General features: G+C 38.7%; 1 protein-coding gene across 2 annotated transcripts in view; it reads left to right on the top strand.

Annotated features, from left to right (window-relative positions):
- The window catches only part of ZZEF1 (zinc finger ZZ-type and EF-hand domain containing 1), a 56369-nt gene that overhangs the window by 17927 nt on the left and 14540 nt on the right, over positions 1 to 23902 (top strand). Inside the window, exons 15-43 of one of the 2 annotated variants that reach the window (XM_062507222.1) lie at positions 147 to 316; positions 1071 to 1204; positions 1501 to 1571; positions 1996 to 2110; positions 2724 to 2883; positions 3822 to 3943; positions 4029 to 4139; positions 4795 to 4961; positions 5534 to 5615; positions 6204 to 6405; positions 8160 to 8308; positions 8696 to 8936; positions 10457 to 10536; positions 11412 to 11505; positions 12074 to 12590; positions 13213 to 13377; positions 14005 to 14124; positions 14973 to 15134; positions 15753 to 15882; positions 16140 to 16278; positions 16481 to 16646; positions 17121 to 17383; positions 18341 to 18513; positions 19059 to 19206; positions 19767 to 19903; positions 20330 to 20607; positions 21647 to 21821; positions 22354 to 22486; positions 23500 to 23696. In XM_062507222.1, the coding sequence (XP_062363206.1) occupies positions 147 to 316; positions 1071 to 1204; positions 1501 to 1571; positions 1996 to 2110; positions 2724 to 2883; positions 3822 to 3943; positions 4029 to 4139; positions 4795 to 4961; positions 5534 to 5615; positions 6204 to 6405; positions 8160 to 8308; positions 8696 to 8936; positions 10457 to 10536; positions 11412 to 11505; positions 12074 to 12590; positions 13213 to 13377; positions 14005 to 14124; positions 14973 to 15134; positions 15753 to 15882; positions 16140 to 16278; positions 16481 to 16646; positions 17121 to 17383; positions 18341 to 18513; positions 19059 to 19206; positions 19767 to 19903; positions 20330 to 20607; positions 21647 to 21821; positions 22354 to 22486; positions 23500 to 23696 (4801 nt within the window). Of the gene's footprint in view, positions 1 to 146; positions 317 to 1070; positions 1205 to 1500; positions 1572 to 1995; positions 2111 to 2723; positions 2884 to 3821; positions 3944 to 4028; positions 4140 to 4794; positions 4962 to 5533; positions 5616 to 6203; positions 6406 to 8159; positions 8309 to 8695; positions 8937 to 10456; positions 10537 to 11411; positions 11506 to 12073; positions 12591 to 13212; positions 13378 to 14004; positions 14125 to 14972; positions 15135 to 15752; positions 15883 to 16139; positions 16279 to 16480; positions 16647 to 17120; positions 17384 to 18340; positions 18514 to 19058; positions 19207 to 19763; positions 19904 to 20329; positions 20608 to 21646; positions 21822 to 22353; positions 22487 to 23499; positions 23697 to 23902 lie in introns of both variants that reach the window. The other variant, XM_062507221.1, reaches the window with a different exon arrangement.

Below are 23902 nucleotides of genomic sequence, written 5' to 3'. Positions count from 1 at the left end.
GCTCATAGTTATCCTTCCTTTGGCTATATGTCTCCACTCAGTGGTTTTTATCTATCTGAAATGGTGGCGTTCATAGCAATGCTTATTTGGTGGAAAAGAGCTGCTTTTGTAGTTTTTGCTTCTATTTGTTATTTATCTTCTTACAGCCCAAGGGAGGAATGTATCTTTGCTCAAACACTGCTCTTGAAGCTTCTGCAGAGCTGCTTCTCTGTACTTACTGGAGATAATAAAACTGCTAAACCTCAAGAAACTCCTCAGAGCAAAACAGCTGGTCACACAGAAGCTGCAGAAGAGCTTTATAGACATTTGTGTGAAGGTAATTTTTATTCAGTATATATTGACTGTTTTGTCTGTTAAAGTTTGGGAAAAGATATTCATTCTTAGAGGCCAAGTCAGCCCCTGCTCCTTTGTTTTTCCTTCAGGTCAGTCTGTGCTAATTAGTCTATGACTAGAAACTTTCCTTGGCCCAAAGAAATGGTTTTGTAGACTTTCTGACAATGTGGTCTGGAAGCAGCTGCAATAGAAGACTCCTTTTGAACGTGTCACCTGCTTTTACCACCAGGGAATGGGACCCTTTGAGTATAACATTACTGGGGTTTATTTATTTCTGATGTTGCATATTAGTGTAAATGAGCTCATGAGTAGACTGTGAGGTTTGCAGGAACACAGGGAGCAATCTGGAACTAGTGAAGAGAATGGGAATTACACATGAGGTTTTATTGGAAGTAGAGTGGCGTGCTCTCTATTCCAGCATAATTTGAAGAGTCTCCTGCAAAGCGAGCTTTCCAAAGAGGAAAAACACTTTATATAGAATCTGTCATATCTTGAAAATTGTATTAGCTTTGGGTGTCAAGTTGCAGTCTTCCTAGAATTTATTGACTTGGTGAATAGATATATTCTTTCTTAATATAAATATTTCTTATTATAAGTTAAAAAGTTTCCCCTCATTTTCTGTATGTATACTGGGATTGCAAGGGTTTGAAGTTGTGTAGACTAACAGTTATGTCTCTGCCATATTAGATGGGGTATTAATTAGAATTTGTAATTTTGTTTCCTTTTTGTGTGAGCAGTAGTGGATATGGGGGACAGTAACTCCATGCCAATGAAAATGCTGAAAGAGGAAGTTAAGAACACCTTACTCAGTGGAGCAGCAGTTTTTTTCCCAGATAGACAGACCAGGCGACACCAGCTCTTCACCATGATGGTAAACATTGAATGAGAAATTGTTTGTTTAGTGCCTGCTTTCTTTGTGCAGAAAAGAGAATAAATCTGAGTTGTTCTCAAATAATACATACTTTATCCCGCTAAAGTAAAAGCCTCATTTTTTTTCTTTGCCTCTTTTCACCCTTCCCCTTTTCTCTCTGCAGCTTATCCAAAGAAAGAGGAGCTAGCCCTGCCTTTCTTACCAAAAATGAATAATAGAATGCAGGAATTAAAATTCTTTGTCACAGAGGAAGAAAACAGAATGTATCGTAAAAATAAATCTTTTTCCTTTTCTAGAAAAACATCACAGAGCAAGAACATAAGCAATCTGTACATCTTGCCTTCAGATCCTTGTGTACCCACTTCAGGTAAGGGGTCCTGAAATTGAAAATATTTGTCTGATACCCTACATTTGTTAATAAGTTTGTACTTAATCCTTTTTAGAAACGTTACTCCCCTGAACCAGAATTCTCTGAAGTAATCAACTAATGTTGATTACTCAATATTTTTATTAAGGGAATAGCTCTATAAAACACTGGCCAAGGTTGGTGCTGAAATCACAGTATATTGCTCTTAAGCTTCTCCTAGGCCATCTTCCAATTTTTTAAGTAGTTGTTTGTCAGTGCTGATGGTTGATATTGATTTAATTAGTCTGCAGTAATCAGCGACACAAACTTTTGATATTTGTTGTAATTATACAGTACGATATCTTCAGATCTGACACAAAAAAATGCTAAATTTCTGGTTTGGAACTCCTAGTTGTTTGTTAGTAAGAATATCTTTGTTTTGTAGTGATCAAGATCCAGGTGGACTCTTATTATTACCAGAGAAAGGAGTTTCTGCAAATTTTGACATAAGTGAAGTATTATCAGTCATGGACACCCTTCTGCTTGTGGCAGCAAGAGAGGTAAGAGGGCTTTACTCCTGCTTCTTTGTCATGAGTTTTGTAGGCACTCAAACACAAGCTGCCTCCCTGCCATGGATACTAAGGAACAGCTTCCCTGCCCTTCTGGATACAGCTGTTCATGGCTGTGCAAGTCAGCAGGATTAGCTTTTCCAACCAGCTGAGTGTTTTCCTTTAAGCATTAACATTTCGTAATAGTAGAGGAGGAAATGAATAATATTTTTCCAGTATGAAATATGGAAGATGTGGTGTTTTTCCATAGCATTGAAAAGACTATGGAGAAACACTGGGATACAGAAAGAATCATTCCATTTTGAGAGGAGAGGACTGGGCATGAGGGAGGTGGAAATGGAGGAGGGTTATTTACATATGCAAAGAAACTGTGCTGAGAACATCGAGTGACTCATATGTAGCTGTTCCTATTTAAAATTGTGATATATCAAAACAAAATGCATCACTTGCTACATGGTGTTACATGCTGCTTGTCATTTGCATTTCATCTTTTTCTGGAGTGAGTGGGATGGTTGTGTCCATCCCAGTTTACTTGGTGCATACTGTGTGTCATGCTGCAGCAGAAGAGCCTCCATTACATTCATGAATGCTCCTTATTTTTCAGTGTGAAATGATGATGCTGGATGTTGCACAGCAAGAGAGTGGCACAGTCTTGTCTTCCTTATTCTGGTCTGTTCAGGGCAGCCTCCTTTCCTGGTGCTATCTGCAGCTTAAAAGCTCTGATAATTCAGCCAAGGATCTTGCAGTAGAAATACTTAAAAACTGTAAGTGCTGGGATTGAATACAGAATTAAATATGGTTCAATACAGGACTTTAAAATGTGATTTTGGAAATTACAGTATGATTAGGGGTCACCAAAGGTTGCCTGAGGCATACTCAGAACTGTCATAGCATTTTTAATCTCTCCAGGAAGTAATTAGTAAGCATATTAAGCAACTTGGAGTTTTAGCTGTACTGATAATCTTATGTTGGGAGAATCTTGAGAAAACATTTCAGTAAGTGCTGGGGGTCAAATACTGAAAAAAAAACCCAAACAACAAATTGTTGCAGGCTTTCGTTTGAACATTTTAATTTCTTAGCTTCTCTTACTTTGGTAAACTCCTGGGTGGTGATGTGTGTTTTCTTGGATTGTAATAGCAGGAAGAAAGGAACTTGGTTAAGAAGCTGGGTACTCCTGAGGAGTTTTGTTGGGCTTTTTCTGGTGGAGATCATTAAATTTCTTTTCAGCAGCAGCTCAGTGTTGAGTTAATTGGGCCAAATACTTAACAAAGGTGTAATTTTTGTAAAATTGCATTATATTTATGATATTTATATATAAATAAATTTGCTGTGTTCCTGTCTTGCATTTAAAAATGGAGTAAGTCTCTAACTAAAAATTTCTACCCTCACTTGTTACTTCAGCTGCATTTCAGTTTATGGAGACTACTGGATACATGGAGATTGTTGAAACAATCTTGGAGTGTTTGATGGAATTACTCATCACTCATTTTTTCAGTGATATGGTTGATAAGCATGACTGGTTTCCACAATAGAAATATTACAGAAAACTTCTGAAGTGTTGGGTGTTGCAGCCTTGGGGGAGCAGATCCTTTCCTGCTGTATTTGTCCTTGTGCACATCACCATGCCCCTAATGTTTGATAAAGTGGATTGTGGGAGCAAGTCCTGAAGGTAGCTACTAAGGATTCTTTTTTTTCTCTTTAGATGTGGGGCAGTTCCTGTCAAATATCAGAACAATTTTGCAGTCACTCTTATCTCAATATAGTGGCAAAAAAATAGTAGAAAAAATAAGTACCTCTGTCTTTGCTATGGCAACTCGTCAGCTGGTAAGTGACCCATGGGATTTTATCCTACTCCTGGCTGGCATGGATGTGGGTCTGGCATTTTCATGACACCTGTGTTTGCTCCTAGGTCATCTTCTTGTTGGATTTTTGCACTTTAGACATTCCATACTGTACTCTGCTACAGGGATTCAGCACTTTGATAGAACCACTGAAAAGCCTTTGTAGTGAACCTCATAAGGTAACTAAAGACACAAGCACTGTTAAACATAGTGAAACAAAATCAAAATTGCAAGAAAGGCATAGAAAACTCAGGTGATTCTGTTGGTGAGTATTGGAAAAGAGCTAGAGAGCTTCTAAAAGTGTGGGATGTGTATTGAAATGTTCAGTGAAGAATGAGAAACATAGATATGGGAGATGGGCAAAGTGGTCAGAAAGTGCAACTGGAATGAGCAGCCTGGAAGGTAGATAGGTAGGAGGGGATTGTGAGGGTAAAGAGGAAAACAAATTAAAAATAGTATATGCTTAACATTTTTAGCTTCAGTGCTTGTGGTGATGCAAATAAAGTCTGTATGTCTGTAGTGTAGATGTTTAAATCTGCATTAGTCATCCAGACTTTTTGTCATGACTGGAGACTTGTAGTCACTTGTGGATGAGGCAGTCTCCTCCTGAGTCTCCTCCTGCAGTAGACTGGGTGGGTTTTGCTGTAGCAGTGCTCCCTTGTTATGATTACCAAGGATGTCTTCAGAACTAATTTCAGTGTAAATCAGTGCTGCAGCCTTTTAAATGCCACTTGTATGCATGTCTGGCAACTTAAAAGTATAGACACAAAAACCTAGTGTGGTAATTAATTTTTTTATTGCCTTTATATCTAAGAATACATTTTTGTGGTACAGATGGACATGGAAAGCTGGCAGCAGGAACAGCCTGTAGTATTGAGAACCTGGACAATGGAATCACCTCATAACTATGAAAATAATTGCCATGAGGTCTCAGTCTTCCTGTGTCATGGGGCAACTTACTTTGAGGTGGAATTTGATGAAAAATGTGAAACTGAAAGGAGGTAATTTAATCTGTGTTGAATTGCAGTGTCTGTTTGCAGAGGGGCAATTCATGTTTCAATGGGCACTCCACAAATGCCATTTCAATTTCTTCGTTGTCCAGAGCAATACACAATGTGTATTTTTTGAATGACCTTGTGCTGAAAGGTACCTCTCCTGGCAAATTTTACAGACATGCTGTTCCTATGAATTCTGTTTCCTTTGGCCTTGTTCTGTTGTATAATGATGCTGTGACCACCACAGTTTGTGCTCGTGGTGTTTATTTTGCCCTCTTTCTATTGGCTTGGTTTCTCTTGGTAACACATCAGGCTACTGCTTTGTTAAAGCATTTGCTAGGTGTGAGATTTGGCATCCATTACCAATTCCAAAGTCCTGCAGGACAGCAGATCTGTGTTTGCTGGGACTTCTGCACTGAAACAAGAAATAAATTCCTTAGCAGTCACATGAAGGTGTGGTTCAAAAAGACATGACAGGGTACACTTAGATACAGCACTTGTGGAAATCCAAAAGCAAAACCATTTCCCCCCAAAACTTAAAAAGTAAATTTGGAAGTAATGAATTGCAATTTTCACAGGTATGATTACCTGGAGTTTACTGATGCCAGAGGGGCAAAAACTCGTTACGATACAAAGGTTGGCACTGAGAAATGGCCTAAGGTGAGCACCTTTGAAATTCTGAACCAAATTATTTATCCAGTCTTAGGAAGTCCTTATGATCCCTGTGGAAACCTATTATGTAAAAGGATGTGTGCTTTTGTGCATGGGTGTGTTTATTAGATTTCTTAGGTGGGGGGCAGGAGATGGGAAAGTAAGTCTGAAATGCTGCAAATCAAAGGAATAAATGAGTAAAGAATCCCTCTTTGCTCCTGTTCAAAAGAACAGTCAGTTAAAGTGAAAAGGAATAATCATGTTTAACAGCCAATAATACATGGGTAAAACTTGCTCTGCCCTTGCAAGTTTTTATATCATAAGACAAGTGTGGCCCTTCCTGCGGCTGTGCTCTGTTCTCAAATGGGATGCTGCTCTTCTGTTTTGTGGCTCTGACTTTTAAAGCTCAACCATATATAAAATTACTCATTTACCTGCTTAGTACTGTGGGTTTCTCATTGGCATGGTGGGGGAAATTAGATCTCTTATGGCCAGAGCATAATACTGAAACCCCAGAGTTGCTGAAGGGAATTCATTACCCTGAAACATTTTCCTGTCGTGTACATTTGGCAAAATGACTGTTTTGTTGCTCTGTAGAAAGTGACCTTTAAGGCTGGCCCACGGCTGCAGTTTCTCTTTCACTCTGACAGCAGCAATAATGAGTGGGGCTACAAGTTCTCCGTCACTGCTTACGGCCTCCCAGACGTTGCCGTGTCTTGGGGCTTGGATTTACAGCTGCTTGTCTCCCGGCTGATGGGGCGCTTGGCTTCCCGGAGCATGGCCCTCAGATCCCTGCGAGGTGAGTGCCTCTCCCAGCCCCAGCTGGCACAGCTGGCACAGCTGGCACAGCTGGCACCCGTGCACCCAGCATCGCAGCGCTTCATCTGCGGCATCCCTGTGAAAACGAAGCTCCTTTTGTATCTCCCTCACACGCTAGTTTTAGAAAAGTTAGGATTTTAGCTAAAAGATAGATTTGCTGGAATTAATTAAGGCAGATAGATAGATAGGCCTTGCTGGAAATAATTAAGAGTAAATAGTTAAAAGAAGCCAGATTTGAGATAGTTATCTCGGATTTAAATAACTAATCGCTTGTCGTTTTTATTTTGCTCAGATGGGATTGCAATGAGAAAAGGAGAAACTGATAAATAGATCGAAAGAAACACAAACAATTGTGAATCTTTTACATCTCGAAACCAATTCAAAAGTCAGAAGGGAGGAAATTGGAGTTCTCCCAGAGATCATTTGTATTGTCATCTATAGGAGGGGTTGAAAGTTCAGGGTGAGGAAGACTTGCCTTTCTTCCTCTTTTCACAACCCCTCCCCATAAAAAGACCACAGACCCAACTGAGAAAATAAACCATGCATGTTTAATATCCATTCAAGCTAATTACCATAGGAAGCAGGGAATGGGAGGTGCTGGTGTTATGAATGTGTAAATATTCAAAACTTTTGTAAATAAATAGTCTCTGTAACCACTTGTGACTTTGCAGTGCATTTTAAGAGACTACCCCACGCAGCTGCCTGGTGCTGAATTCAACATAAACTTTCTAACTCTAAACTGTTAAAGATTCTTTTGTCCATCACAGCTGGGTATTGATATTAGATCAATACCCATATTTTAGTAAATCACATGAACGTGGAGGACTTGCTGTGTTGCAAGTCCATGGAAGACATGCACACATGGAAGTAATTGTACTAAGCTAAATTACATTTATGAAGTACTATATTCTTTCTTTTCCTCCATTTAAAATTGTCCCCTGGTGCTGTCATCCACCCCACACTGGCAGTGTGAATATGGAGCAAACAAACTGAAAAAATTACAGGGCTTAGGACACAAACAATTCTAAGTTTCATGTGAGCATTTGGTATTGAATGAAATTTGAAGTCACAAATTAAGGTTGTTTAATTTCAGTAGTTAAGTACATGTAGGATTTGGGCCTTGAAGATAAGTGAAACAAATTTAAAAAAAAAATTTTAAGAAGTTCATTGTTAGGGAGAAATGTTCTTGTTTTTAAATTTATCTTCCTAAATCTGTATCCAGCCACCACTCAGAAGAAATAAAGTAAGGCTAAAGAGTTCTTGCTCCAATCAGGTGGTCCATATTTACCTTGAAAAATATTTTAGCTATTTGCCTGTGAATTCAGGGAACAAATTGAAGTGTTTGAGAATATTTTCTTCCTTTTTTAATGTAAGCATGCTTGCACGTAACAAGTTAGGTGTTTAATAGGAAAGATAGCTTTTAAACTCTTTTAAGTCAGAAAATTGCTGTAGTTATAATACAGCGAAAATGTTTAATTTAAAATCCTTCCATATTGTAACACTGTCACTATAAGATATTAATGCTGCCATTAATGAAAGGGTGCATCAGTCTTCTGTACCATGCTAGAAAAATAGAAAACATTATTAAAATATTTGTTCAGTCTATTTGCATTAGCTTTTTGTTTTGTGTCGGTTTTTTTCCTGACTGAATGTTTAACATTTATTATTTTCATTAATCTGTAAAAATGAAGAAAACTATTAGTAACTGAAGGGTCTGTTCTGAATTTCTTGCAGAATTAGGTAGTGAAGCAGATTTGCCTCCTTTGAAAGTAGCATCGGTCCTTAATTCTCCTCTGTGGAAACCTGTCTTCAGGCATCAGATGTGTCCTGAGGCACTCCTGGGAACCAGGCAAAACAGCACCAAGCAGCAAGACAAAAACGAGGTACTTACCACTGCTTGTGTTCCCTTGCGTGGGGTCCACGTGCACCACACAGCTTCATTTGGCTTCATGGAGTTGCAATGCCCTTAAGCACGTGCTGCTGTGCTTAATTTGTCCTTTGTGCTGTTGGATTCAAATACCAAGGAGGAGAGAAACTGTTGTTCTGTGCCCTTTGTTAGCTTTGTTCCTTTTCATGGAATCATAAAATGATTTGGAGAGACCTTCAAAGATCATCTGATTCTCTCCCCACCTTGTGCAGGGATGTCTTTTGTCGTTCAGTTTGCTCAGCTGTAAGTGGGTAAAGTGCAAGTTGACTTCTGGTTGCAGCTCATTGCTGTGTTTTTTTTCTCAGCCAGTGTTGAAGTTCCTGTGTTGTGCCCTTCTCTGCAGGCTCGGAGCTCTCCCCACCACGTCTGCCGTAACTTTCTTATCGACTTTGCAAAATCAGATCCTGCCCAGGACTTCAGTGGGCAAAAATCTGAACTTTTCAAAGGACTTACACAGGCATGTAAAAAACAGACCCCAAAGACAGATATAGTTGCTGGTCCTACTGTTGATCAAGCTGTGAACTCAACATTTGCTGCTTTGGTGTATCTCACTCCAGATTTATTTGAGAAGCTTCAAAAATATGGTAACTCTAATATTATTAGATTATCTTAATAATGAAGACTTACAGTTTGTAAAAGACTCTCTTACAGCTGAGTTTATAACATTTAAAAATCAGTTTAGTGGGGCAATTTAAAGAAGGTATTCTGCAGTAAAGTATCATTTAGGTAGACTAGGTAAGCTTTCTCTCTAGAGTGTTTATTTTTTATTAATATATATTTGTCTTCAGAGCACTGGCAAAATATTAATAACCATCAGAAGCTACTAAATTCTATAGAGCTATACCTAAAGAGAGTAGTGATGTCCTCTGGGGCTTTAATTCAGAACAGTATGGCTCCAGTTATTAGAGGTTCTTGGATAATTTTCTACATTGTACCTTTTCTGAAAAGCCAGCTACCACTTCTGTTATTAACTGTTGGGGTTGGAGGAGGTGTGAATTACCTCCCAAAATACCATTCTGTGGAAATCAACCCTGCCATCCTCAGAATATATATTTGAATTTTTATTTTTTTTTTCCAACAGAAGATAATGTTTTGCTTTTAACTTACTGGCCATTGTATTACAATTTATTTATTTTTCAGTAGATAAAATGAACAACTTTTTGACTGACAGTATCCTTTTATTAAGTTTATTGATATGTTTGAAGTATTGGATAACAAGATGTTACTTAGGTTTTTGCTTTTTGTCGTAATTTTGACATTAAACATTTTACATTTTTATAGGATGGTTGAGCTATTTTTGAGCTGTGAAGTTATGAGTAAAAATGACTGATACAAAGACTGACTTGATGACTAATGTGGTTACCTCCTTTAGTCATTTTGTCTATGTCTGACAATTGGGCTAATTTTCTGACTGACATTGAAAACTGGACAAATATAAATAAGTGCTTAAGAAATCCATCCCACTGTTCTGTCAATATCTTCATCTGCTGGTCATGCTGGGGCAGAGTGATTTCAGGACCCCTGTTCACCTGAACTATGGGAAGTTGGAGAAGGGATGCTGAAAAGAATACAGGAGAAAAAGATAGAATGGGAAAATGGAAGAGGAAAGACTGAACAAGAATGTCTTTTTCTCCATAATCATTGTTAGGGCAGTTTGAGTAGAAACTGATTTGTCAGGTTTTTAATTTTTACAAATTGGAGACTTGGAAATTCCAGAAATTCGTATTGTATAACAGGAGAGGAAACAAATACATCTATAGAGCTTTAAGTTACTACTAACCATTTGTTGGTTTTTCTGATAAGTTTGCATCAGTGCTGTTGCATGCATAGGAAGGATTTTATTTTCCATGGCTTCAGGCATCAATTTTGGGAAGAGATGAGAAAGATATTGGTAAATTAACTTTGTGAATAAAATCAGTCAAGGTGCAGTTCATGTATTTAGGACGTATGAAAGTTGACAGGTTTATTCTCTATTTTTCTTACAGGTATAATTCCAAGTATTGACTAAGAGATGAAGGGAAGGCTGTAGCATAATTTTAGTTAAGTAGCTGTATAAAAATGGAACTGAAAATAAAAAGGACTCTCTTCTTTCTCTCATTTCCAGTCAACAGTGGAGGCAAGGTGCCTTTGAGTGATGAGTTTGCACAAGTATATTCCCTGGCTGATTCCATTAGAATATGGATGGTAAGAACACTCAGGAGGATCTCTGTTAATGTCTAAATACTAAGTAAAGTAATTTACTTTAGTACTTTACAATGTTAAGGAGTAGGGTGGAAGAGTTTTTCCTTCAGTTATTCTACATCAACTATTTTCACTTAGAACGTACGTTTAAATGTTTAAGTGCATCCTTACATTCCTCTCCTTCCCTCAGCCCCAGATGTATCATCATGCATAGTCAGGACTGAATTTGACTGAAAATCAATTAAATTTGTGTTATGTTTTAGCAAGAACATATGTTGTCAATTAGAAAGACTCTTACATTCCAGTTGGAGGGATTTTTTTGAGGTATATCATAGAAAGAAGTGTGTCTTAAACATTATTCCATTGTCTTGTGATTTTTCTCCCCCCTTCTTTCTGCCTAAGAATTCCTGGCAGGTTGATGTACTAGAGTTACAGTGGGTGCAGATGCATGTTAAAATGAGTAAATGCCTTTACCCATTGCATGACAGGTGATGTTTGCATCTGACAGAGCTTGCTAGTGGGGTGACATGTTTTTGGAGGACTTTATCTCACAATTAGATGTATATACTTTCCTGAGTGCTGAGGGTAAATGAGAAGCCTTCTTTTCCTTGGAGGACTGATGCACATCAAATCACAAGACAGGGAATGGTCTCAGCCTGCAAGGCTCGAGCAGCTCGGGGTGAGGCTGTTACTGCTCTGACAGTTCAGGTGCTGCTCCTTTAGGCTCCTGGGTGGTTTGCTGTGCAGTTGGGAATAGTATCTGCTGTCATCTATTCCTGAGATGAAATTCCTTTCAATCATTGCAGTCTTCATCCTGCCTTGCTGTATAGATACACAGAGAGAATCATATTTTAACAATATTAACGTCCTGTCTACAGCTGGAAATGAAGCAGAAATCCCTGATGGGGAGGGGAAATGATGCTGAGGAGAAGCAGAACACAGAAGCAAGTGAGGTGAACCCAGAAACTCTCGGTGAGTGTTACCTTGTATGTTTGAGCATTCCAGGTATCTTAGGAAAGCATTGCCTTGTAAACCTGGAGATGTTATCTTTGCTGTGAAAGGTAAGTTAGTCACTGGGGTTACTTTGTCATGCCTCAGGAGATAACCTAGTGTACATTAGATTAATTATCTGGGGTTGTGTTCTGCTATTCTTTGCTTTTGTTACTGAAAACAGTAAGAAAATTCTGCAGGGAGTGACCTTTCACTTATGTCACCTGGTTCTGAACTTATATTCATCTCTTTGTAGGTCCTTCTTGCCACCTTTTACTGGTGTTAGAATAGCTGATTGTTATTAGAACAAAATTTGTTCTCACTGACTACTTTGTACTTCATATGGTTCAGTGTGATTATTCAGATTTAGCATTTGGAAATCTGAACTTAAGCAACTGGTAGCATCATGATCAATAGAACAAGAAAAACTGTGTTTTCTAGCTGTCTCGACTGAGGAGAAATAAGATAAATCATTTTCTTCCTAAGCATAAGACAGCAAAGTTGTTGTTCTGTCGCCTTGATTTTAACTCTTCCAATTTTTATGCTGCAGCAAAACTCTGTGTGCAGAAGAGCCTTTTGTTGCTGAATTTTTTGCCTGTAAGAGCAAAGACGAAAGATTCTGCCTCAGAGAATTTGGAAGCCCAAGACATGGATGATCCCCAGCAGTATGTGAGTGATAAATGCCAAAGACAAGGATCAGCTATGGACATGGACTTCCAGGCAGTGCAGCCAGTGTCATTCAGTTCAGGAATTCCCCCTGTTTCAAAAGAAGAGCATCAAACATCACAGTCTGATCTGAAAGTTAAACAAATTCCAGACCTCCACCAAGCAGAAGCTGCATCTGCATTTCACAGTAAACCTGTTGAAAATACAGTCCCACAGCAGGAAGATGTGTCATCACCTCCTTCCACTCCGACACGGCGGTCTCAGCTGGGCCGTGGCAGACTGAGGCTGCTGTCGTTCAGGTCAATGGAAGAGCCAAGAGCTGTGCCTACTGTGAAGGAAAAATACCCTCTTTTGAAGAACATATTAGACTTTATTAAAGATCAATCACTTTCACATGAAAGGTAAGCAAATTGAAAATGTTGTCAGTTATCATACACAGAAGCTTGTCTTCACACCTCTTCAGGTGGAATAAACTATTTTAGCAGCAAGATAATACGGCAGAATATTCTGTATATAAGCAGTTGTCAGATTTATGTATCAAACTTCAGTTATTCACAAGGATGTAGGGACTCAGAGATTCCTATTTCATTTGCTTCTATCACATAGAACACAGTGTAAAAAACAGTCACTTGGCAAGTTATTGTCTTGCTTCCTCAGATGTGTTTGCAGAGGTGTTTTGCTTTTTATGTGTGAAGACATGGTGTATCACTATTACCAATCCTTGGTACCAAATTGAGACGAGTTACATCTCTCCTTAAATTACCTGGTATTGTGAAAATGCAAGTCAAGAGAGATTTCCAATTCTCAGCTTGTCTGTTTTGAGCTCTAGAATGTGGAGTGGTGAAGGAAGAGCTGGATTCTGTTCAAAGCTTTATTACTCACTCCAGCTAATACACTGAAATACAGCTGGAAATTCAGATACAAAGCAAGTGTTTAACGAGTCAGGCACTTCTTGAATTGTTTTTTAAATTGTGTTGTTTTAAGCACACTTCTGAAGATTTCACTGATATTTTTTGCTTTCAGTGTTTTAAAGGTTCTTGCTTTGAGAAAATCCCAAGGGCAGAGTATTATGGAAGTGCTCAAGACCATCCGTCAGTGCCTGGACTCACTTGGGCAGCCACACTGCTTCCACCCACCCTGTGTACTTTTTCTTCTAGAACTTCTAGCCTGTCAGAAAGATTTTACAAAGTAAGTAATTATTTAGGCAAATCCCACCCATATGATTTACTGTCTTAGTTCTTGTGTTCCTTCAGGCAGGTATAGTGACAAGAGTCAAAATTTCTGCTTTTTAATCCATACGGATAATAAAAATATGACTTGAGATTTAGTTTTCAGGCTAGTAGGCATAGCTTGTATACTTGATTAAAAAAACAACCAAGTGGGACTTGGTTGCCCAGCTGTTCATGCCATGAACATGTTTAGGTCTGATTTCTGTGTTGTGTATGGCCAGTGCTGTCAGAACTTTGTCACTTGGCTTCTCACTCAGGAGCTTTCTGTGGTCATCTTGCAATGCACTAATTTCCTTTAAGATCTTAATTAGATTTTCGTAAGGCAACTTTTTAATTTAAAGGAATGTTCTCTTCTTAGTGCTGTGAGAATATTCTCTGCCTGCTTAGTTTCTTCACTTCTGATTCCTGGTACAGGCCTCTTTCATTTTTGTTTGAAACTTCTAGACTGCATTTTTAAATAAAACTAACATGCTTCCCACTTGTGGAGAGGGGTTTAAAAGGGCCTGTTTGTAAAATTTGCACAAATCATGCTACATAAAATACCACAGTGAATTCTAGGCTACTAAACTGACTCTTTAATATGCAGCTACTTTGGAAACTTGGAAGGCTGTGGTGCTGAGCTGCACAAAGAGATTCGAGAGTCCTACTATCAGCTTGTTTTGTTCCTGGTCAATTCTGTGAAGGGATTTAGTGCAATTAATGACAGGTACTGTACATTGCTCCCTTTGTTTATGTGATGATTTTTTTTTTTTCATTTCTCTATACCTCTTCCCTTGTAATTTGTTATTTGTCATTTAAAGTGTTAATTAATTTTATCTATACATTCTGTTAACTAAATGGGGAGCCTTGATCTTGTGATCAAAAATGCCAAGTTATCTTTCTATTGCTAGAGGAATAAAGGAAAGCACAAAAACTTACCAGTGGTTAAAAACTTGACTTACTGCATTTTATAGTTACAATTCTGCAGTGTGTCTCTGAAGCTTAGCAGTAAAATAAAGAAATAGCAAATTTGTTTTGGAATACTTGGGCAAGGGTAATGCCTCAAGAAGCATGGCAAATTCTGCAGCCATGCTTAAATGTTACAACTCATGTTTTGGCAACATTCTGCTTAGAATTTGGAGGATTTATAGCCAGGTGTCATAGATAAATGAGAATTTTATGACTGTAATATCAGTCTCTCTGAGAATAACTTTCAAGTCCTTTGTTCAGTTTCAAGTGAAAATGTCAAAAAGGTTTCAAACAGAATAAATTCCTGCAAATACCAAGAAAATGCTGTACTGTAGAGACAAACCCTCTTGCTAATGCTCAGGCAACAGCAGGAAAGCTGTCTTTATTTTGAATTCCATAGTCTGTACTTGTGTAAGTTGTGCAAATGAACACTTTGATAATCATGAGTGCCTGCCACAGAGTTACTTTAATGCATAGTAAAGCCTGAAAATCAGTGTGTAGGGGTTTTTCTATCCTTCCTCCCCACACACAGTTTCAACTCTAGGTCTGTCAACTTTAGGTCAGCTTCAGAGTTGTCATGTTTTAATGTCTTTTGTTTTCATTTAGGTCGTTGCTTCCTGCCTTATCCTGTGTGCAGACAGCTCTCCTCCACCTCCTGGATATGAGCTGGGAGCCCAGTGATCTTTCCTTCTTTGTTGAGATCCAGCTGCCACATCTCCTCATGACAACCTCACAGGAGAACATCAGTATTCATGACAGTGTCATTTGGTGAGTCAGGAAGGATGCAGCTTTCACATGCTACTAAATACTGGTTCCATTTTACCCAGAAAGGTAACAAGCAGTAAGGGTTCTCTTAACAAGTATGGCATAATTCTGCTCGGTATCCAAGGGCTTAACTGAAGTATTTAAATTTTTTTTGCTGGTACAGAAACTATTGGAATTTTACTACTGGAACACTTTGCTTGTTTTGCAGTGTAGCAGGGGGTATATAATACTGTTTCTTGCTTTGATGAATGTCAAATATTTTTAACACCTTCCTATGGCAATTTTATAGTAGTTGTACTTGCATGTGAGCAAATGTGAAGGCCAAAAAAAAAATCTTAAAACATCTCGTCTGATCTGGTCTGCCAGCATTCCAAAAAGCTCTTTTCTAAGAGTAAATTTTCCTGATTTTTGCATTATGGTCCCCATATGTTTTTAAGAACATGTCACAAAAGCAAGAAGCAGGTGTCTGTGTGGTCATTTATTAAGCAAGTGGATGGGATCTCTCACAATTCTGTTTTTATTAGCCTGTTATAGCATTTGGTTCTTTGTTAAAAAGTAAAGCTTTATTAAAGGGAAGCCTGACAGCATTCAAACTTCATTTTAAGCTTGTTTTTCTTTTAGTCAGTGGAGTGAAGAAGATGAAATTGCAGACTACAAGCAAAACTGTGAATGGATGGATGAATGTCAGGATGTAATGTTTGAGACCTGGTATGAAAAGATAGCTCAAGCTGACCCAGAGAAGCAGAGAAAGGTGACCTCATGTTTGTATATTTATCTGCAGAGGGGGTGAATAAGAGGTCTTTAAAAGCCTAAAGGGGAGAAAGGAGTCTGGTTTATAATTTTTATTAGTAGTTGGATCTCTGTAGACTTTCAAGAGTCTTAAAATAATTAAAAGATCCCCATTAATTTTTGGCGGGGGAAATGTTCTGCTTCCTGTCTGAAGCTTTCTCAAAGTCAGAAAATAATAATAATACTACTCAAGTAAATTGTGTTGATTTGTTGCTGTAGATGCACATGTTTGTTGCTCGTTACTGTGACCTGTTGAACGTGGACATATCCTGTGATGGCTGTGATGAAATTGCACCGTGGCATCGCTACCGCTGTCTGCAGTGCAATGACATGGATCTGTGTAAAACTTGTTTTCTTGGTAAGAGCCTTTACATAACCCCCCAAAACCCTGGATTTGAAGCCAAAACAGTATCTAGTAAATTATACACAAAATGAAGTTAAACACTTTTCTCCTGGGTTCTTTGGAAATGTTTAACTGTTCTTTCCCTAGTAAGAATGTGAACTTGAAATTAGGAAGGGTCCTATGTAAAACAGATTTACAGGGAAATCTTTCTTTACAGGTGGAGTTAAACCTGAAGGACATGAGGATGACCATGAAATGGTAAACATGGAATATGCCTGTGATCACTGCCAAGGAGTTATCATAGGTCGGAGAATGAACTGCAATGTTTGTGATGACTTTGACCTTTGCTATGGGTGCTATCATGCAAAGAAATACTCTGACAGGTATTAAAAATGGGATTTGCTTCTCCTTCCCCATGTGGCAAAAAGACAATATTTAGTAGCTAAATACAATCAGCCATTCTCATGGTACTTCCTATAAAGCTGTGTCTGACACCAGAACATCTCCTTGGTCTCCTTTGGGGAAACAAAGATAGGATCAGTTTGGCAAAAATATTTTGAAACCTTCCTCAATTTCTGAAGTCATTTGGTAGCAATTGTTTTCTGGATGTGGCTAGAGAAGCTGCAGAGGAAGTTACCAGTCCTGTATGGCAGGACAGAAGAGACAATCCCTGCTGTGGAAAACAGCAGTTGTCAGTGTTTGACACCAGAGGTCATAAAAACCATGTCCACAGTTTGAACCTCTGGAATGTGTTGGGTTCTCAGCGGTTTCCTGTGAAGGTGTTTTGTGTTGACCCACTGTGTTGGTTAGGAAAAAAAACCAGTTGCAATCCTAACTGATGTCCCTTCTCCTTGCAGCCACCTCCCCACCCACAGCATCACAGTGTATCCCATGGTGACCATCCGGATCAGCGACCGGCAGCGCCTCATCCAGCCCTACGTCCACAATTACTCCTGGCTGCTCTTTGCTGCCTTGACTCTCTACAGTGCAGATCTGGCAAATGGGGAGGAAGTAGAAGGAGAGAAACTGGATCCTCAGGTCCTCAGTCATGCCAGAGTTCTGCAGCATCAGTGCATTCAGCTCATTGGGGACTGCTTGATGAAAGCACAGCATGGAAAAGGTGAGTCAGCTCCTCCTGCTCTGAACAATGCTTTCTACAAGTGTCAGAAATGTCCGTGGTTACAAGTTTCCAAAGGAAAGGGGAAACTACTGTGTACTTCACTGAGAATAACTGTTTATGTAGAAAGCAAATGTAGAACAAGTGTCTTTCAGGGTCATTGTAACATGGAAAATAGAGTGCTTGAGAAAACTAATTTTATGCTTACATAAACATTGGACACAACTTGGCAAGTCTTTGGCTGTTTTTTTTTCCATCTTAGCTGTTGTAAAGGGATCAGTCAATACAGCTTCATGTTCTTTTAGTAATGTATCACTGACAGCTGAAGGACAGCAAATAACTTGGTGGAAAAATCTTTTGTTCTGCATCTCTTGGGAAGAGATTTTTAACCATGTTTGTGGTATAAATTTCTGTCAGTGGTGTTCATTTGTCTGCAAATGGGGGTTTCTGTGAACAAAGACCTACAACAGAAAATAGGGTTATACAGTAGGGACCTCTTTTGAATGTATCAAAAGTTCTAAACTAAAATTCGAATAAATTCACTGGTAGTTTTTGTGAGCAGCTCTAATACATCTGAAGTACCACTCCCACCAAATATTCACACATGTTCAGTAATTCATCTGTTTACAATATACAGTTCTATTGTGCAAGTAGTCAGAAGATTGAAAATAAGACAAATGTCATTTGCTATTCATAATTTATACTCTACTGCTTTCTTAAATTAAGACCTCTACTCCAATGGCATCCTTGAGGTGGAAGATGTCACCATCTGTCCATCACTAGTATTTAATGGAACTATATAATTATGTGAGCTTGATGGAAAACATGTTTTTGATTGAGTTAATGTTCAAAAGAAGTGTGTAAGAAATTTGCAGCTCTCTTTTAAAGTGTTTCAGTTCTGCTTTTTGTCTGTCTCGCCACTCAACAGCTAAATAACTCTCATAACTTTTTTGCTCCCAGGACTGAAAAATTTAGCTCTCCTCTGCATGTTACCAGAAGATGAGTCCTTCTCAGAGAATGACACTGTTTCAGGCAGTCCTCCCACGGACAGTGCTCCAAAAAGTCACCCTGGTGATAGAGCAGGGAAGGGAAGAGATGAGAAACACAGCACAGGCTCTCTGGTGCATCGTAGTGTAAGTACATGTTATTTCCAGAACTCCTGGTATCAGATGTGTGATCTGATATTAAACATCTTCAGATGCTTAAACAGCCTATTCTGAATGTGGGACTGAAATAAAGGGTAGTAAAGATTTCATTTGTAGGCAAAAACTGGGGGACAAGGGGACAGTTGTTTTTTTCATTAGATCTGGCTGATCAAAAGCTTCTTGTTCTGAACTGATTCACGAAAGTGTTGCAGGAGAGGGGCATGTCTTGTTCTTTGTGAAAGGGCTGTCATTTCCCTTGGTTGTTAGCACTGTTGAGTAGGAGTACGAGTTTCCTACAGTTTTATACAGTGTTTAAAACTATTATAGCTTAGTAATTTTACACAGGGAGATATGAGCAAAATAAAAGAACATAATTTGTGTGGAAGCTTAAGACATATCAAGAAATTCTTTGGTAGGTTTTAATACTCAAAGAAAAATGTTTGTCAAGTGCAGATGACTGAATTCTTTCCATGCTTGTGCCTGCAGGTATTACATATTGTTTTAATCTTTTCATACTTCTGTTATATTTTTAGGGGAAAGGAGATACTCACAAAGAAATCCAGTCTCCTGCAGAAGATAAAGTAGGGAAACAAGAAATTGAAATCAAAGATGTCTCTGCAAAGAAAGCTGTTGTGAGACAAGAGTCAGACTTGTCTGTGGATGGGAATGGTCCTGTAACAGGTAAAAAATAATTTCTCATTTTCCCTGTCGCAGAAATATCCACTCATCTGCAAACAAACAGCTGTCCTTTTTATTCCTAATCCAGTTCTGCATATTTTCAAATGTCTGTGTCTGTTTTGTGAAAACCTGCCAGACGTTGCTTTGAACAAATGCCTTGTAGTCTGTTTAAAGGAGTCAGGAAATCAGAGTAGATTTCCACAAGTATTTATCCATGTATGGAGATTATAGTCCCTGTTGGTCTAACACGACACTTGTGTGTTCTGATGCACTTGGAACCAGAAAGTGTATTATCCTGTTAAAGACAGAGTGTAAGAATTTTGATAGTTAGATGGATCTGTCTGTACCACTGCTCTTTATATGTTTTTACTAGTTAGTATGAAATTCTTTACCTTCTGTTTCCATACACTTTTATAAAGACTTTATTTTCAAATGGTAATAATTATTTTTATAATTTCTATTTATTTTCAGATTTGGATTATAAAAATTAAGCTATCTCTTATTTCTTTTATTTTTAATGTCACTTAGGGGATTTTCTTATTTTGTTTTTATTTACAAAGCAGGTGACTCCCTGTCAGAGGATTCAACCCAAAAACCAACAGAGAAGGTTTTAATACCTAGCCAGGAACAAGTTTTTGCTGAATGCTCTCAGAAGAGGATTTTGGGGTTGCTGGCAGCTATGTTACCACCTTTCAAATCAGTTAGTTGCTTTTACTTCCATCTGGGTAGTTTTCTAGGTGCACAAATAACATGAATGAAATTCACAGGAATTAAATGTGGGATATGGGCCCATGTTACTTGCGTGTTATGAAATGTGAATTAGAATGTCTTCAGACATTGACATCACTAAGGAATGCAAGGGCTTGTTCCAGGGTGGGGGGACAGGGAAGAGAATTTTAATGTATCTGTGAAGTAGTGTCTTAACTGTTTAGCAGAGTTTAAATCTTCAGTTCAGCTTCACATGTCAGGTCACACCAATAGGCCAGTAACCAAAGCAGGAATGTAGTTTCTCATTCCTTCTGTCCCATTTCAAAGACCTTTAGAACAGAAGCTTTTGCACGTGTTGACTGTGGCTAAAACTTCTGTTTTCTTTCCCTGCCTCACTGAGATTTTTCTCCCTTCACAGGGCTCAACAATGTCTCTGATCAACCTGGAACAAATACTTCCACTGATGTTTCATGTTGTAATCTCAAATGCTGGCCACCTGAATGAAACTTATCATTTAACCTTGGGACTTCTGGGCCAGTTAATCCTCAGGCTTATGCCTGCAGAAGTGGATGCTGCTGTGACTAAAATCCTTTCAGCCAAACATAATTTGTTTGTACCAGGAGATGGATCTACAGTGCCAGAAGGGTGGAAGACGACTCACCTTCTGTTCAGTCTGGGAGCTGTGTGTTTAGACAGGTGCTTCTTACCTTAGCCCAATTAGTTAATCTCTGCTGAACAGTAATTTTCTTTCATATGTGCCTCGTGCATAGAGGCTTTTTAATAGAAAGGTAATTAAACCTGTACCTCTGGAAGGGGCTTAGCATCTGAAGCCTTTGTTGCAGTGGGAATCCTAATTTCCTTCCAGAAGAAGGCTGGCTGCTGTAGAGTGGCCCAGTTTCCTGTGTCTACCTACACAGCATGTCATGGAGGAAGAAGTGTGGTTTGGAAACTACGAGGAAAACCAAAAATACAGTCCTTTATTTTTTGTGTGACAATAATTCTTTCACATTGTTACAACTCTTGTGTAACTTGGGAAAGGAGGAGGGTGTGTCACGTAACTATCAGCAGTGCCTAGTTCTCGATCTGGCCCTTCTATATAAGAGTATTTGAGAGAGAGGTTTTTTGTAGTAAAAATGCACTGGAAACAGCTGGGAGGGACAGATTTTGGAGATCCTGAGAAAGCTCTCAAGCATTCTGAGATTAATGTCATGCCTGTTATTTTCTGTTGTAGCTGTGTTTTACGGTGAGGGTTCATAAACAAATAGAAAAGCATATGAAATTTAAAGGCAGAATATCCAGAGCATAAGCTGAGGGAAAATATTTTCTCAAAAACTAACTTTAGTTTAAGAGACCAGTCCCTGTAGGTTATTTGTGTGATTCATAGAGTGAGCAGGTGGTCATGTACAAGGGAAATAAACCTCTTGCTGCCATGCAAACAGAAACTCCCAAGTTCTAAACTAAAATTCAGAGTTAACAGTGACAATGTTCAGGCACACTTTGATTTTGGGACTGTAGAACCTCTCAGAAAACAGAATAGTATTTCTGCTCTATGGAAAAGAAAGCAGAATTCATGTGTCAGCTGGCATGAAATCTTCAAGTATTTGGAAAAACAGTTGTGTAATAATTTGAAAGCTGCAGCTGTGACAGATTACCAGTGATATGCTGTTTTGAGGAAGAATAGCTTCAGGTAAGTGTGCAGTCAGCCCTCCTAAAGCAGCCTGCTCTTGCTTTGCAGTCGTGTAGGTCTGGACTGGGCGAGCTCCATGGCAGACATCCTTCGGTCTCTGAACTCCTCTGCTCAGTGGCACCATGTGATTGCTGCTTTCACTGACCACTGCATTAAGCAGCTGCCCTTCCAGCTAAAGCACACCAACATCTTCACTTTGTTGGTGCTGGTTGGCTTTCCTGAGGTAAGTCGCCTGTCAGTCCTAAAGGAAACAAAACTGGTTAAAGCTTTTAGGTATCTCTTTCTAAATACTATGGATTCCATCAGTTGGGGACAGCCTTTATAAACTCTCAAAACCTGGTGTGCGTCAGAGTTCACATTTTTCCACTTGCGTACAATTAATGTTGATGTAATGAAGAATAATGGGTTGATTTTGCCTGGCATTTCTTTGGATGCTACTTATAACTGCTACAAGCAAACCAGCTTCATTTGTTTCAGTATCTAAAAGGACTTTTGTACAAGCAAAGCAATCCATTCTCCATCTTGATGTTCATAACTGATACATTGCCTGTGCAGCATTAAGTTGGTTGTTGTAGACATTTCTTTTATAGACTCAAACTTCCATTTCCTAAAGATCAGCAAATACCAGGCATCAAGCAGTGCTTCAGCTAAAAAATACAATAGCAAGAATAAGCAAATGTAACCAATATAAGACGTGGCTGTGTATTTGTAAATAAGTATTCCAAATGCTAAGTGAAGTTGTGCTGCTGTTTCAGGTGCTGTGTATGGGCACTCGTTCTGTGTACATGGACAATGCTAACGAGCCTCATAATGTGATCATCCTGAAGCACTTCACTGAGAAAAACAGGGCGGTGGTTGTAGACATCAAAACCCGAAAGAGAAAAACAGGTTCTGTGACATTTTTGCTTTATCAGAGAATCACAGAGTATTTCCTTACAGTTTGTTACACGTACCCAAAAGCAAATGTTAACTAAGACCACTGTGCAGGTCTGCAGGGTTTGACTTCCATTATTGCTAAGTTGCCTGACTTTCTGCTCATAGGTTACCAAATTCTGCTTGCAGGTCACTGCCAAATTGTGAAGCTTCTGCAGTAATTATTTCAATTATCTTTATTCTGAAAAGAATTTAGAAAACTGTTGAGACCATTCTGTTAATTGAGAAATCTCAGCAATAGGCTTTTGATGAAGATGAAGCAGTTGTTTCTTTTTCAAGATTCGTGTAGTGCTTGTGTCTTATTCTTTACAAACCTGTGCTCAGTGTTTTAGAACAATTGCTAATTTAAAAAAAGTTTGGATAGCTCTAAAATTTGAGATCAAGTGAAGCATTTAATACATAACAAATCAGTTGGGTTTTTAGGAGCATGGGCTTTTCTCTTTGTATGACCTGAATATTGTGAAGTTAATAAAGCAAAGGTTGTCCTAAGATTTGACTACTGAAATTGTGTAAGAGGCATTTGAAAAAGTCAACAGATTAAACCACATTTTGATATTGGAGGAAGATTTGAATAGAAAAGCTCTTCTTTTTTAACTGTTGACATTTTAAGCAGTAAGACCAGCAATATTTATTTCATCATCTCAATGGCAGGTCAAAATTTTCTCCATTTTAATTGTAAAATGCAACATGTGCAAGCTTTGTGTGCTGTACTGCTAATGTGCAAGTGTGTCCTGTTGCCAAAAGTGACTTGGGAATTTTTTAACTTGTACTGAAAAATGAAATACTTTCTTGACTGTTCAGGAAATCCGAGATAATTTTTGCACAAGACCTTCATTAGAACATAATTGATGTAAGGATGTCTCAATTCTCAGCCTACTCATATCTACTGAGAGATGACTCTACAACATTTTCATGCTAACCAAGTGAATTGGTTTTTTTTTTTGTTTTTTTTTTTTCCTCTCCTGTAGTGAAAGACTATCAGTTGATTCAGAAATGTGGGCAAGAAGGCAGTGATTGCCAGACCCAGCTGAGACAGTACCTGCAGCACTTTGTCCTCATCTCCACCCACCTCCTGCAGACCAGCATGGACAGCAGCTATGCTGAGGCAGTGGAAACAACTTGGGTCTTGTCACTCGCTCTGAAGGGGCTTTACAGAACTCTGAAGGTACCTGACACAGAATATGATAGAGAAATAAAAATCCATGTTCTACCCTGTGCTACAGGAACTTGGGTATTGACTGAGCACACTGGGGAATTACTACAAGGGCATTTCTATCACAGCTGGATCTCTTTATTCCCAGTCTCTAGGGGATTGAAAAGGTTGCTGGCCTTCAAATAGCTTTTGTGAGGCTGAGCTGGAAGTTGTTTTGC

The sequence above is a fragment of the Cinclus cinclus genome, chromosome 22, assembly GCF_963662255.1.
Source record: "Cinclus cinclus chromosome 22, bCinCin1.1, whole genome shotgun sequence".
NCBI lineage: Eukaryota > Metazoa > Chordata > Aves > Passeriformes > Cinclidae > Cinclus > Cinclus cinclus.
The sequence above is the reverse complement of the archived record's forward strand: the minus strand, read 5'-3'. Positions and strand labels throughout refer to the sequence as shown.